The 15,267-nt window shown below is 37.7% G+C and overlaps 1 protein-coding gene across 2 annotated transcripts; it reads right to left on the reverse strand.

Moving 5' to 3' along the window:
• Positions 1-13,095: 13,095 nt before the first annotated feature.
• Positions 13,096-14,916, reverse strand: LOC122041096 (sex determination protein tasselseed-2-like). 2 transcript variants are annotated; one of them, XM_042600674.1, is made up of 3 exons: positions 14,596-14,916; positions 14,407-14,499; positions 13,096-14,024 (listed from the first exon to the last, which is right to left on the reverse strand). In XM_042600674.1, the coding sequence occupies exons 1-3, from the start codon at positions 14,613-14,615 to the stop codon at positions 13,214-13,216; spliced, it is 924 nt and encodes a 307-aa protein (XP_042456608.1). In that variant the 5' UTR covers positions 14,616-14,916; the 3' UTR covers positions 13,096-13,213. The 2 variants fall into 2 exon arrangements, with proteins under 2 accessions (XP_042456608.1, XP_042456609.1); XM_042600675.1 differs by having other exon boundaries at positions 13,096-14,169; positions 14,267-14,499; positions 14,596-14,809.
• Between the last annotated feature and the right edge of the window lie 351 nt (positions 14,917-15,267).

Raw genomic sequence — 15,267 nt, forward strand, 5'->3', positions numbered from 1 at the left:
AATAATAGTTCTCTAGTGGAATGAATTATTATTGATAAAATTAAGTTGTGTGTTCGGGGCGAGCACGGGATGCTTAATTTTATCGGGAGACCAAAACCAATTCCTCCTCTCGGTCCCTATCGTAGCCTCTAGTATATAGAGATTTATACCCACCACATACCCACATTCTTACCCATCCAATGGGGCCGGCCAAGCTAACTTGGAACCCAAGCTAGGGCCGGCCAAGACCAAGTGGATGAGCCATGTAGGTGGCCGGCCAAAGCTTGGGTCCCAAGCTTAGGTGGCCGACCACTAGAATATTAAAGAGAATTTTTATTAAAATTATTTCTTATGTGGATATCATGATTTTAAAAGAGAGTTTAAAAATTAAAAATTTCCTTTTATAGCTTTCTACAAAAGATTAAGAGAAGAGATTAATCTCTTTCCTTATTTGTAGTTTAAAAGGATGGTTTTAATTTTTGGTAAAAACTTTCCTTATTTGTAAATTATCTACATGTTTAAAAGAGAGTTTAAAATTTGAAATCTTTCCTTATTTGTTGATTAAAGGAGGATTTTAAATTTTAATAAAACTTCCCTTTTTAACCATGTTCATGATTTAAAAGAGAGTTTAAAATTAAATATTCTCTTTTATAAGTTTCTACAAAAGATTAAGAAAAGATTTGATATCTTTCCTTATTTGTAGATTAAAAGAGATTTTAATTTATAGAGATAACTTTCTTTTTATCCACATGTTTAAAAGAAAGATTTTAATTTATTAAATTTTCTTTTTATAAACCAATCATGAAGGGATAAAAATTATTGGACAAATTTTTATAAATTTCCGGAAGCAAATAAGGAAGTTTTAATTTTTGTTTAAAATTTTATTTTCTTAGAAAATTTATGTGGTGGCCGGCCATTACAAATTGAAAAGAAAAATTATTTTTAATTAAATAAATTTTCCTTTTCAATGGCAAAAGAATTAAGGAAGTTTTTATTAATTTTTCCTTATTTGCCAAGACCAAGGATTATAAAAGAGGGGGTAGAGGAGGCTTCAAGGTGAAGGACTCTATTCTATTTTTCTCCCTCTTTTCCTTGGTGTGGTGGCCGGCCCTTCCCTTTCTCTTCTCTCCTCTTGTTGTGGTCGAAATCTATCATCTCTTGGAGCTTGGAGGATGTGACCGAATCAAGGAAGGAGAAGAAGGAGAGAAAGCATGCATCCCTTGGAGCTTGGTTGGTGGAAAATTCTTCATCCTTTGGAAGTTCTTGTGCTTGACCGAAACTTGAAGGAAGAAGAAAGAAGGTGCCTAGGTGGTTCTCATCTCGGAAGATCGTTGCCCACACAACGTCCGAGGTTAGAAGAGGAATACGGTAGAAGATCAAGAGGTCTTTCTAAAAGGTATAACTAGTAATTTTTCTTTCCGCATCATACTAGTTATTTTTGGAAATCATACTAAATACAAGAGGCATACGATTCTAGTGTTTCGAATTTGTTTTCGATATAGTGTTCTTTTGTTTTTCTTTTCCTTGTGATTTGATTGTTCTTTTCGGTTGACCTAAAGTTATTTTAGGAAATTAAATATTAGCTTTCCTTAAAAGGTTTTGTCTAGTCGGTGGTGGTTGCTCCCATATCCAAGAAGGTCATGTGCCTCGCCACGTCAGTACTGGGAACCAATTTTGGAAATTAATATTTAATGGAATTAATAACTTAGGTGATTTGGATCAAACGTGTTAAGTTCCGCAGGAGATCCAAGTCAGAACCTAAAAGAACAAATAGATTAAGTTTTGGATCAAACGTGTTAAGTTCCGCAGGTGATCCAAAATTTAATTTAAAAGAACACATGGTAGCTAGGAAAAGGTTCAGACCTTTGTACAAAATTTTTGTACAGTGGAACCTCTAGGTTTTCCGAGTAGCAACCAACAATTGGTATCAGAGCTAGGTTTTGCCTCTGTATATTTGGTATTAGTTTAATTATGCACATGTCATACATAATTTAGGCAGGATAATAGTAGGATGTGCTAACTTTGTGGATGCAGGATCTAACTATTATGGCTTATAGTTATTATGTGTGTGATTGGACCCTTGGACATGTCAAGGGCATTTATTGTGTGTGCATGATTGTATTATAAAATACAGCAGGAGCTGTATTTAGTTTTATTAGGATTTTATTTTGATCTAGTTACATGTACATTCCTTCGAGGAATATAGGATAGAAAAATGTAAAATTCTATTTATGTCGCGGATCGAATCTTGCAAGGCGTGGAACCTTTTTGAGGACTAGAGGCGCAGCGAAACAAGGAGCAAGATGGATGCGACAACTAGACCCGGTGGCGGTGGCCAAAGATGGCAGCAGCTAGGGTTGGCGACACACGGAGGACAACAATAGATAAAAGTCATAATTGTTGAAAATTAGTTTTTCTATTTATTGCTTTTTATGTTGTGATTGTGTGTGCTTGTTAGTATGCATGTTAGGTAGACTAGCATAGTCAAAATTCCTCACTTTAAATAACTAAGTGGGAGAGGGATTTATTTTAAATAAATTCCACGGTCTCCATTACTGGTTTATAAGTGATGTAACAAGTTTGCGCATTGGCTCTGAGTGCCTTCCTCCATATCGGATGAGCTTGTTTACAGATCACTAGATTAAACTTCCATTTTGGATGACTATAGGAAATTAATTAAGAGCGTGTGATCTTCCCCATCGGAAGGGGCATAATCTTATTAATGGACTTAGTGTCAAGTAATGGTATACACTTAAGCACGTCTAATAGTATCCTCCCCATCGGAGTCACTGCTATTATTTGTGTGACCGAAGAAAACCAACTATTAATTTGTCAAATAAATAGGTTGACAAGATAATAAAATTAAAAACCCCTCTTACGAATGTTTGATTTTGTATACGTCCACACTATCGTGGCATACAAAATTCACGGTGTTTGAGATAATTTTATTTGTCATAAAGATTTATTGACAAGGTAATTAATGGGTAAACCCCTCCTCTTACAAATGTTTAATTTTGTATACGTCCATACTATCGTGGCATGCAAAATTCACGGTGTTTGAGGTGTTGGTGAATTTAAATAATATTGTTTGAGGAATGAATGTTATTTTAAATTCAAAAAGTTTTGACCAAATATTTGATCAAAGACAGATCAACTATTAATTTTATTTGTCATAAAGTAAAGTTGACGAGATAATAAAATTAATGAATAAAATCTCCTCTTCGATTTTGTATACGTTCACACTATCGTGGCATACAAAATTCATGGGGATTTTAAGGAGTTGATCTTGACCAAATATTTTTATGATTCTTAGGATTTAAAATGTTTGTCAATCCCCTAGTAGTCATACTATAGAAAAGACTTAGTAGTCCCAATTGTAATGATTGGAAATAGGACTTGGACATTAAGGTAGACTGTCTTCTTAGAATTAAGAACAATATAGGTGTATTTAATTCATTAGTTGAAACATGGTGTTATCTACCAGAACCTGGAGTGTAGATACAGATGTCATTAATCATGTCCGCAATTCATTGCAGGGTTCCAGGAAACCCGACAACTAAATGAAAATTAAAACACCGTCCACATGGGCACTACTGTAAAAATGGTAGCTGTTGCAGTGGGAGATGTTTATCTTTTGATAAGAATAAAACATGAATTTTTGAGTAATTGTCTTTACGCACCAAGTTTAGAAAGAACTAGTTTTCAGTTTCTAAACTATTCAAAGAACTTGATATTCTGTCTCTTTTAACAACAAAGTTGTTATTAAGAAAAAGAGGGAAGTTATCTGTTCTGGTACGTTGGTTGGCAATTTATAAATCCAATAACTCTCATGATGCAACAAATGGAAATTAGTAACACATCTTCTAACTTTAAGAGAAAGTAACCTTCGGAAATGAACCAATTATATCTTTGGCATCTAAGGCTAGGTTATATTAACTTGAGTAGGATTCATTGGTAGCTGATGAACTTTTGGGTTCATTAGTAGTGGAAATCTTTCCAACCTACGAGTCTTACTTGGAAGGAAAAATAACCAAGAAGCTTTTAAGTCTAAGGGGTATAGAGTCAAAGATATGTTGAAATTGGTTCATTCTGATTTATGTGATCCTATGACTATCCAGACAAGAGGTAGTATTGAATATTTCGTCTATTTTATAGACAACTGTTCAAGATATAAATAAATTTACTTAATGTACCGCAAGACTAAGTACTTTGATTAGTTCAAAGAGTACAAGGCTGATGCGGAGAAATGTTAAAGTAAAAGTCACTATGGTAAGATCGTAGTGGCAAGTACCTCTTGGGAGAATTTAGGAGTCACTTATCAGAAGTAGGGATTCAATCCCAACTAACTGCACCTAGTACACCCCAACAGAATGGTGTAGATAAAGGAAGGTATAGGACTCTTATGGAAATAAGTAGATTGATGAGTTATTTAGAATATTACCAAAGTCATTTTAAGGATATACTCTGGAAACGGAAGTGAATATAGTACCTTCCAAAGACAGAACTCTCTACTCATATAGAATTGCTGAATAGGCGTAAGCCTATTTCGAAGCATATTCGGATTCGGGTAGTCCAGCACATATGCAGAAGAGAGACAATGATAAGTTGGACAGGAATTCACTTGTTTATGGGTTATCCTAGAGAAATGAAAGTAGGTTTATAGTCTTAAAAAATCAGAAGGTCATTGTTAGCATCAATGACCGATTTTTAGAAAAGGACTATGTAATAAACCACGTGCCCATAAGAAAATTTATTCTTAAGAAAATAATAAAAGACATGTCTAATCTAGTACCAACTGTACAAGATGAGATACCACAAGGAAACTGCAACACGTATCACAAATGATACACAATTGCAGAAAGTGCCTTGTCGTAGTGAGAGGGTTGTTAGGCAACCTAAAAGGATTCATGTTTTTGGAGAGTTTTTGGACTCGATCCCTGGAGGACATGAACCTGATCTCCGGACATATGACGAAGCACTCCAAGATAAAGATGCAACATCTTGGCAAAAAGTAATAAATAACAGAATTAGAATATATGTATTCTAATAAAATCTGGAAGCTTGTTGAAACACCAAATGGTGTAAAAGCCTTTGGGTGTAAAAAGGTCTATGATAGGAAAAGAGGGATAGACAGGAAGGTAGAAACTTTCAAAAGCAAGGCTAGATGAAAAAGGAAACTTTTTCACTGGTAACCATACTTAAGTCTATCCGGATTCTTTTATCTATTTGGCAAGTGGATGTCAAGACAACATTCCTTAATGAAAGTCTTGAAGAAAGCATCCATATAAAGCATCCAGAAGGGTTCATTGTAAAGGGCTAAGAGCATCTTGTGTGCAAGCTCAATCAGTCTATGGACTGAGGCAAAGCTTCAAGGTCTTGGAACATCCAGTTTATCAAAGTAATCCAGACCTATGGATTTATTGAGTAAACAGATAAGTCTTGTGTATACAAAAGGTGTGATGGAAACGTAGTGGTGTTTCTTGTACTATACGTAGATAACATTTTTGGTAGTTGGAAACAATATCAAAATGTTGTCAGAAGTAAGGGAATGATTGTCCAAATAATTCGATATAAAGGACTTGGGAGAATGTATATATTTTTGAGATCAAAGTAATAAGGGATCGCAAGAAAAAATATATATTACTTATCCCAAGCTTAATACATCGGAAAAATCCTTGCTCGATTTTAGCATGCAAAACTCCTAGAAAGGTTTCTTACCTTTTAAGCATGGAGTGTCTTTATCTAAAGAGATGTCTCCGATGACATCAAAGGAGATTGAGGACATGTAGGCAGTTCTTTATGCTTCGGCAGTTAGACAACCTAATGTATGCTATGCACGAGATCAGAAATCTGTTTTGCCAAGGGCATAGTTAGCAGATATCAAAGTAACTCTAGACAAGGACATTGGATTGCAGCAAAGCATATATTAAAAGTACCTTAGAGGCACTAGAGATTATATGCTAGCTTACAAGGCAGTTAATTTGGTCCCTGTGGGTTGCATGGATTTTGACTTCCAATCGGATAGGGATAATAATAAGTCAACCTCGGGGTTTTGTGTTTACTTTAGGAGGTAAAGTCATAACTATGGAAGAGTGATAAGCATAGGTGTTTTTTTGGACTCCACCACAGAAGCTTAGTATATGGCATGGCAAGCCTCTGAGGTAGCCATAAAAGCTGAATGACTCAATAACCTCAAGATAGACTTAGATATGATTTCTGGTTTGTCCAAAGATTATTATAATTTATTGTAATAATGTTGGTGCAGTAGCAAACTCGAAGAAATCATAAGTCTATAAGGCAAGTAAACACAATAGAGCGGAAGTACCACCCAATACGAGAAATCGTATAAACGAGGAGAAGTTGTTGTCGCCTAGATTGCATCAGATGATAACCTAAGGTCCTTAAGGCAAGAGATTTTTGAAAGGCATGGGAATCAGATGTATGGCAGCAGATATGGCAGCTTAGTCTTTTAGTATAAGTGGGAGATTGTTAGGATGTATACTAAAAGCCTAGCTTTTGGTATAAAACATTTATCTAGAAATAAGAATCACATTGGTCAAATGTCTACATTTGTGATAAATGTAGTTGTTCAATTAATTTATATTGTAGATAACATGGTGTGTGGTGTCACACACAGAAGATCATGTTATCAGTACCTTATAAATTATAAACAGTAGCTCACGACCATGATGGAAAGGAACAAATCATTGGAAGGTCGTAGTGTAATTAGGTGTTAGTTTATCTTAACTATATAATTACACTAGTACACTAAGAGTGTATTAAGTAGGACCATTAGAGGTCGTTTCTTTTATACAGACTTTATAAAGGAACAAAGACCTCAGTTATTATGGAAGTATGTGTTCTTAATCCTAATATAATAACAAGCACATATATTTGATATTTATTTCTTTAATTTATCAATGGGTGAGATTTAGTTCGATGAATCAATAAGCCCGATAAGTTGGGAAATGATATCACTTATAGTGTGTGTTGTTGATTATAGAAGGAAACTGTGTCCTAGTAATCTAGGTTGAGAATGTCCCCAAGAGGAGCTCATAAGGATTGTCATGTTAAACCCTGCAGGTGGACTTAGTCCGACATGACGATGAAGTTGAGTGGTACTACTCTTGGAGCTAGATATTAATTAAGTGAGTTGTCAGTAACTTACTTAATTAGTGGACATTTGTTATCTTAAACACAGGGAGACTAACACACTCATGATAAGAAGGAGCCCAAAATGTAATTTGGGATTGGTGCGGTAGTTCAATAATAGTTCTCTAGTGGAATGAATTATTATTGATAAAATTAAGTTGTGTGTTCGGGGCAAGCACGGGATGCTTAATTTTATCGGGAGACCAAAACCAATTCCTCCTCTCGGTCCCTATCGTAGCCTCTAGTATATAGAGATTTATACCCACCGCATACCCACCTTCTTACCCATCCAATGGGGTCGGCCAAGCTAGCTTGGAACCCAAGCTAGGGCCGGCCAAGACCAAGTGGATGAGCCATGTAGGTGGCCGGCCAAAGCTTGGGTCCCAAGCTTAGGTGGCCGGCCACTAGAATATTAAAAAGGATTTTTATTAAAATTATTTCTTATGTGGATATCATGAAGAGAGTTTAAAATTAAAATTTCCTTTTATAGCTTTCTACAAAAGATTAAGAGAAGAGATTAATCTCTTTCCTTATTTGTAGTTTAAAAGGATGGTTTTAATTTTTGTTAAAAACTTTCCTTATTTGTAAATCATCTACATGTTTAAAAGAGAGTTTAAAATTTGAAATCTTTCCTTATTTGTTGATTAAAGGAGGATTTTAAATTTTAAGAAAACTTCCCTTTTTAACCATGTTCATGATTTAAAAGAGAGTTTAAAATTAAATATTCTCTTTTATAAGTTTCTACAAAAGATTAAGAAAAGATTTGATATCTTTCCTTATTTGTAGATTAAAAGAGATTTTAATTTATAGAGATAACTTTCTTTTTATCCACATGTTTAAAAGAAAGATTTTAATTTATTAAATTTCCTTTTTATAAACCAATCATGAAGGGATAAAAATTATTGGACAAATTTTTATAAATTTCCGGAAGCAAATAAGGAAGTTTTAATTTTTGTTTAAAATTTTATTTGCTTGGAAAATTTATGTGGTGGCCGGCCATTACAAATTGAAAAGAAAAATTATTTTTAATTAAATAAATTTTCCTTTTCAATGGCAAAAGAATTAAGGAAGTTTTTATTAATTTTTCCTTATTTGCCAAGACCAAGGATTATAAAAGAGGGGGTAGAGGAGGCTTCAAGGTGAAGGACTCTATTCTATTTTTCTCCCTCTTTTCCTTGGTGTGGTGGCCGGCCCTTCCCTTTCTCTTCTCTCCTCTTGTTGTGGCCGAAATCTATCATCTCTTGGAGCTTGGAAGATGTGGCCGAATCAAGGAAGGAGAAGAAGGAGAGAAAGCATGCATCCCTTGGAGCTTGGTTGGTGGAAAATTCTTCATCCTTTGGAAGTTCTTGTGCTTGGCCGAAACTTGAAGGAAGAAGAAAGAAGGTGCCTAGGTGGTTCTCATCTCGGAAGATCGTTGCCCACACAACGTCCGAGGTTAGAAGAGGAATACGGTAGAAGATCAAGAGGTCTTTCTAAAAGGTATAATTAGTAATTTTTCTTTCTGCATCATACTAGTTATTTTTGGAAATAATACTAAATACAAGAGGCATACGATTCTAGTGTTTCGAATTTGTTTTCGATATAGTGTTCTTTTGTTTTTCTTTTCCTTGTGTTTTGATTGTTCTTTTCGGTTGACCTAAAGTTATTTTAGGAAATTAAATATTAGCTTTCCTTAAAAGGTTTTGTCTAGTCGGTGGTGGTTGCTCCCATATCCAAGAAGGTCATGTGCCTCACCACGTCAGTACTGGGAACCAATTTTGGAAATTAATATTTAATAGATTTAATAACTTAGGTGATTTGGATCAAACGTGTTAAGTTCCGCAGGAGATCTAAGTCAGAACCTAAAAGAACAAATAGATTAAGTTTTGGATCAAACGTGTTAAGTTCCGCAGGCGATCCAAAATTTAATTTAAAAGAACACATGGTAGCTAGGAAAAGGTTCAGACCTTTGTACAAAATTTTTGTAGAGTGGAATCTCTAGGTTTTCCGAGTAGCAACCAACACCTAGGTCCTAGGGGGAGGTAACCCTAGGTTATGGAAAATCTTAGCTACAATTAGGTCAGAAAGTCTTGGTCCGGGGGACTGGGTAAGTCTTGGTGGGTTGAGGACTTTGGGTGAAATCCTAAAGTCGAGAACTCTAGGTGAAAATCATGGGGATCTTGGACACCAGGTGGAAGACTGGACGGGTCGTGGATCAAACGTTCAGTATGAAGACATGAAGTCTCGGATGTTGAGCAAATGTTTAGAGGGGTCTGGAGGACCGATCTGGCAAAAGGTAATTTCTTCTGAGAGGAGTATGTGAGAACGCATTCCCCGAAAAGGGAACAGTAGGCATTGGTCTGACCTAGAGTTTCAACGAAACTCAAAGTCAAAACTGGACAGTCTAAAGACTATTAAAACTTACATTTCATTATATATTATTGTCTAGACTAACCTTATTTTACAAGAAATTGAAATGTTAGAAATTGGTGGTCCAAGCACCCAGGAAGCTTTCGCCTGGGCAAGGCGCCTAGGCAAGTGCCTTCGCGGTCCAGGCGCTCGGAGCTGCTCTAGGCACCCGAAATGTCGAAGTTTATCTGGTCACCAAGCTGCAGCGCTGATTGGATGGGCCTATGTCACGGTTCAGGCACTTGGTGTGGTCCAAGCGCCTGGAATGTGCTATATAAAGGGGCTTCGACTAGAGGCTAAAAAATAACCTTTCGAACAACTTCCACTTCTACGTGCTACTCAAAAATGCCTCTTTGATGCCTGAAAGCTGCTCCGATGATTACTACATTCAAGATCTGTTTCTAAAGTTGTCAGGATAGTTTAATTGTCAAGTTACTTGTACTTAATTACTTATTCGCATTTGTAACTTATTCAAATTGATAGTATTTACCCATCGAAAGCACTCTCATGTACAGGCCTTGGAGTAGGAATCGTCACAGACTCCGAACTAAGTAAATCAAAGTGTTAGCATTGTCATGTTTTCTTTCTATCTTTATTATGCTATCTTTATCTATTTTCGATTGGTTTAAAATGAACGTGAAAGTCACGATCGCTATTCACACCCCCCCCTCTAGCGTGCAACGATCCTATAAAATTCTCTATATGTTTTAGGGTTACAATGTTCTTATATATACAACCCAAGTCATATATTGTATTTTGGATCAAAAATACCAAGTAATACCAAATATCTTGCATCAATTCAGTGCCTCTGCGAGAAGCACAACCTGCCCATGCATATGCCCTCTAACTCGAGCACAACTCGATCGTATTTGGTGGCATGGTTGTGCCCTGTAGCATGGTCATGCGACTGACTTCTTCGGTGCACTCGTCAAACCCACAGCGGGCAACTGACATGACTTGAATATACCTCCCAAGACAATTGCTCAAGAGTAACAACCCTCTTTCTTCCCTTCCTTTTGTTATTTTCTAGCCGACTAATAGCAATCCTAGTCCTTCTTCCTCTTTAACATGAACATCTCTTATTCAACCTTGTCTCGTCGTCGGGTCTAGTCGAGATCATTAGAAAAGGAGATAAGAGTTTCATTCTCTTTTTGTTTCATCCTTGTAGTATCCTTGTAGTGCTTTTGTTGAAGAGGATAATGTAATGTAATATTTTTTTATTATATACATAATTTATTATTTTTTATAATAATACAAAGGGAGTCTTGGCATAATGATAAAGTTACTGTTGCGTGACCTAGAGGTTATGAGTTTGTGTCTCGAAAATAATCTCGTGTAAAGCATGATAAGACTACATACAAAACCCTTCTCCTATAACCCCACATTGACGAAAGTTTCATGTTTCATCTAAATTTTAATTTATGGATCTGTCTCAAGTATGTTTTTGTCATTTTATATGAAATAATTATTTCATTGGATGGATTATGGATCATTTTGCATCTTATTATGATGTGATGTATATTTCAAATGTATTACAGATTTTTCACCATATATCTATATATGCTACGGATTCGTCTGGACTCGACTCGAGATGCTTAGAATTGGTCCAGGTACTCATATAGATACTGGATTAGGCGTTTGGATTCATTATAGTAATTTATTTTTAATCTTATTTTGGGATATATTATATGTATTTAAGATTCAAGATTTTAAAATTTAAGAGTTGAGTTATAATGGATTTGAGTCATTAAGATTTTTCCTCTAGGGTTCAGGCTTCCGGTTATAGTATTCAAGATTAAAAATTTTAGATGTTATATTTTAGGAGTTAGGGACTGAGTTATAAAAGATTTAAGCTAATAAGATTTTCTCTTTAAAGTTTAAGCTTCTCTCTTAAGTTATAATATTCAAGATAAAAAATTTTAGATGTTTACCAGATGTTTTTAAAAAAATATTAATTTAAAAAAATTAACTCCAGATGCCAGGATTAAATTCAAACGGCCCGATCAAAAAAAAAAAATATATATATATATATATATATATATATATATATATGTATATATATATATATATATATATTAGCCTAAAGCTGATAGCATAATCTTGGTAACCTGAAATTTCTATCCACTCTTTCCGTTCCTTCAAATGACCTTTGCACGGGCTGCAGGGTTAACATATCCGATAACGCATCAGATAATAACCGAAAATTCTGGATCTATGACGTTCCCGGAACGATCAAAAGCAAATCATCGAGAAGAAAAAAAAAACATTGTGTTCCTTTCATACGTCCATTGGGCCATCAGCTTGGCAGGACATTCCTTTCAATCAATTCGCAGCGGCAAGTTCAACTCCATTAATGAGTTAGGTGCTCTTCATGCTACGACCACCACCCGGTTTTCCTCGCGGCATGCGCGGACTTGCTACCGCCTCCACAACATTCCGATGCGTTCGAGCCCAACCATGCAATGCAACATCGGCACATGCTGCATTAATTCCAAGGCAGGCAGGACCCTAATCCGGCATTTTCGAGTTTCAGAATGTTTCAAAAGATACATGCTTTCATATTTCTTGAAAGACATTTTAAAAAAATAATTTTGATATCCTCACATCGCATTCGATAGGGTTACTTAACGTGACTTTAATTAAAATTTTTTAATCTTCTCAAATCTTATTTGCAGGTAACAATTTCTCTTTTCTTTAATTGCATGTAATGTGCACAGCTAGTAGCGTAGTACTACTTTTTAAAAATCAACACCAAGACTATTAATTTTAGTGTTATTTATGAACTAAGATGATTGCTCAGTTTAGCTCAGTCTCATGGAACTACCTAGCAGCCTGATTGAGCAACCACATAGCTGCGGTAGTTGCCTAGCCACGACCTCCTAGCCATGTGTGATCGCCCAACCGCATGCAACCTCCTGGCCGTTTAGCTGCTTAGTGGTCTGGCTAGGCAACCGCTTGGTCACATGACTTTTTGATTATGTGTAGCCGCTCCATTGTGGCCTCTTGGATGTGTGCGGCTTGTGGGTTGCGATTTTCTAGACATGTACATATGGATGAAGCTAGAAATTTCATTTGAGGAGTGAAAGGTGTGTGTTCATGCTAAGGACAAGGTTGTTAGAGACGAAGTCACATTAGGCCCAGTCCTGACTATAGCTCACCTTAATTATTATTATTATTATTATTATTATTATTATTATTATTATTATTATCTATATAAATCTTATGTGAAGGTAATTTAAAATCGGATTGGGATTGATTTAGTTTGGATTTAACCAAAGTATATCTGAATTAAATTATCTAAAATCACCACTCTCATTCCCTCGCTATTTTTAATTTTTATACCCCTGTATCTCTTGTTGTATGATATTTTTTTAGAAAGGTATTTTCAGACCATGTCCAATGAAAAATATGAAACTACAATATGACCTTCATAAAATTTTGAAACCCAAAGTGTGCCTAGGAAAATGTCCGCCTTAATCAGCACCTGTTCCTGTCCACTCCAGGTGGATAGACCAGACCTCAGTGCCCCCAATTCAATTGGATACAGCTAGCATTTGCAAGGCAGCAAACAGACCATTGATTGTTATCGTCGTGCATTGTTTGTTAGGAGGAAGACACAGACAGGGGAATGGAACCATGGAAGGCGAGCAAGCTACAGGGTGTGTGTGTGAGAGAGAGAGAGAGAGAGTAAGCATCAAATGCGATCTGGCATGGGCATATTTAATTGCTTGTAGCTAGTGAATCCGCCGTCCACCACGAGGTTGTGGCCCGACACGAACTTGGACTCGTCGGAGGCCAAGTACACCGCTGCCTTGGCCACGTCGATCTCCTCGCATTTGGCCCCCACCAGCTCGCCGAGCCCCTCCACTATAGCCTGAAGTCTCTCCGTCCCCGCGCCGCCGTTGCCGTATATCTGAGCGAACTGCTCCAGCACCATCGGCGTCGGGATCGCGAACGGAGAGATGCAGTTCAGACGCACCCCACGGCGGCTGAGCTCCCCTGCCATGGATCTCACGATTCCTGCTACGGCGAACTTGGAGATGGTGTAGGAGTGGGTGCCCAGGCCGCCCATGATTCCGCTCACGCTCGACACGCAGATGATGGAGCCGGAGCCCTCGGGAGCCATCGCGCGGGCCGCGTGCTTCACCCCCGCTAGGGTCCCGCGCACGTTGGCGGCCATCACCGCGTCGAAGGCGGCGAGGTCGAGGGCCGACACGTCGGGGCTCGCGAGCGGGCCTGTGATCCCGGCGCTGTTGTGCATCACGTGGAGCCGGCCATGGCGGGCCACCGCTAGGTCGATGGCGGCGGCCACCTGCGGCTCGTCCGTGACGTCGCACTCCACGAAGTCTGCCTGCGGTCCCAGCTCCTGGGCAGCCTCCTGGCCCGATCGAGCGTCCACGTCGGCGATGACCACCGCGGCGGCGCCTTCTCGGAGGAATTCACGGGCCGTGGCCTTCCCCAGCCCGCTCGCTCCTCCTGTCACCAAGGCCACCTTCCCCTGTAGCCTGAAACAACCACGCACATGCATCAATCGACAGCTCAGCAGCTAAAACTGGTACGTCGGTCAAATGCCAGCAACAAAACAAACCGCCGCTGTATGACATTGATCGTTTAACAGCAAAGCTCAATTATTCACCAAATAGCAACCCTCTGTTTAAGCATCAGATGACAAATAAACTCAACGCGATTAAGCATCGTAAGATCAGAATCGATGTAATTAAGCATCGTAATTCATTCTGTTTCTAACCGAGATGGCGATGGCCGATGGGATCGTTTAATCAAAATAGCTAGCTAGCTAGCAATCAATGGCGTAGCTACAGACGAAGACGACGACGCGGGCCGCCAGCCGACACCAGCTAATGAAAAACTTGGAAGAAGACCACTCACCTGCTGCCGCCTTGCGGTGGTGCGGCCAGCGAGGAAAACTTGACCGGCTTTGGAGATGAGTAGTATTGCTCCCTTCCGACCGTCGCCAATCTCCTGAATGCTTAAACCACGCAGTCATCAAAACCCAGTCTCTTGTCACCGACCTAAATAACGCTGAAGGATTATTGAGAGGTGCGTGTCGATTAGAACCTGGAAAGAATGCGAAGCATGGTTGTGGCTGAGGGAAAGAGCTAGCAGAGGGCGGCGCCGGCAGAGGAACTTTGCTTTGAGGGGTTGCTCTGGTCGCAAGTTCTCTTCTGCTTTGGGTATATAAAGACGACGAGCTCGTTTGTAGGTTGTAGCAGAAGGTTATTACATCTAAGACGTTTCTCACATCCGTCTCCATGGTAAATTTATAACTAGACGATATGAGGAGTTAAGACATTTAATGATATCCATTTTTTCATCATCAAAATTAAATATCCCACTCTTTAAATAACTTAAATCTCATAATAAATATCCTACCAACCAAATATTTAGTAAACATCTCACTCTCAAATATCTTAAATATCACAAATTAATATTTATATTTTTAATTTTTTTATTTAAAAAATAAAGACAGAAACCACGGAACATTGTGGAACATACCTCTATGCACGGTGATTTAGAATCCCCTCTCCAATGTCCCCTTCTAATAGCAATATTTGAGATTAAGAAATATTTTGAGAAATATCCCCTTCAAATATTTCTATTATAGATACTCTAAAAAATCTATCACTTTTTAATTAACTAGGCATCTCGTGAAAATTAATCATGACAAAAAGCTCATGTTTTCATAAACATATTGTGGATTAGAGCATCCTAACCGGACTATTGAGTACT

Source organism: Zingiber officinale, chromosome 2A (genome assembly GCF_018446385.1).
Source record: "Zingiber officinale cultivar Zhangliang chromosome 2A, Zo_v1.1, whole genome shotgun sequence".
Lineage (NCBI taxonomy): Eukaryota > Viridiplantae > Streptophyta > Magnoliopsida > Zingiberales > Zingiberaceae > Zingiber > Zingiber officinale.

Coding starts and splice junctions, on each gene's coding strand:
- LOC122041096 (XM_042600674.1), bottom strand. CDS start 14,615: ATGCTTCGCATTCTTTCCAG. Junction 14,500..14,595: donor ATGCTTCGCATTCTTTCCAG/GTTCTAATCGAC, acceptor TTAAGCATTCAG/GAGATTGGCGACGGTCGGAA. Junction 14,025..14,406: donor CCACCGCAAGGCGGCAGCAG/GTGAGTGGTCTT, acceptor TGGTTGTTTCAG/GCTACAGGGGAAGGTGGCCT.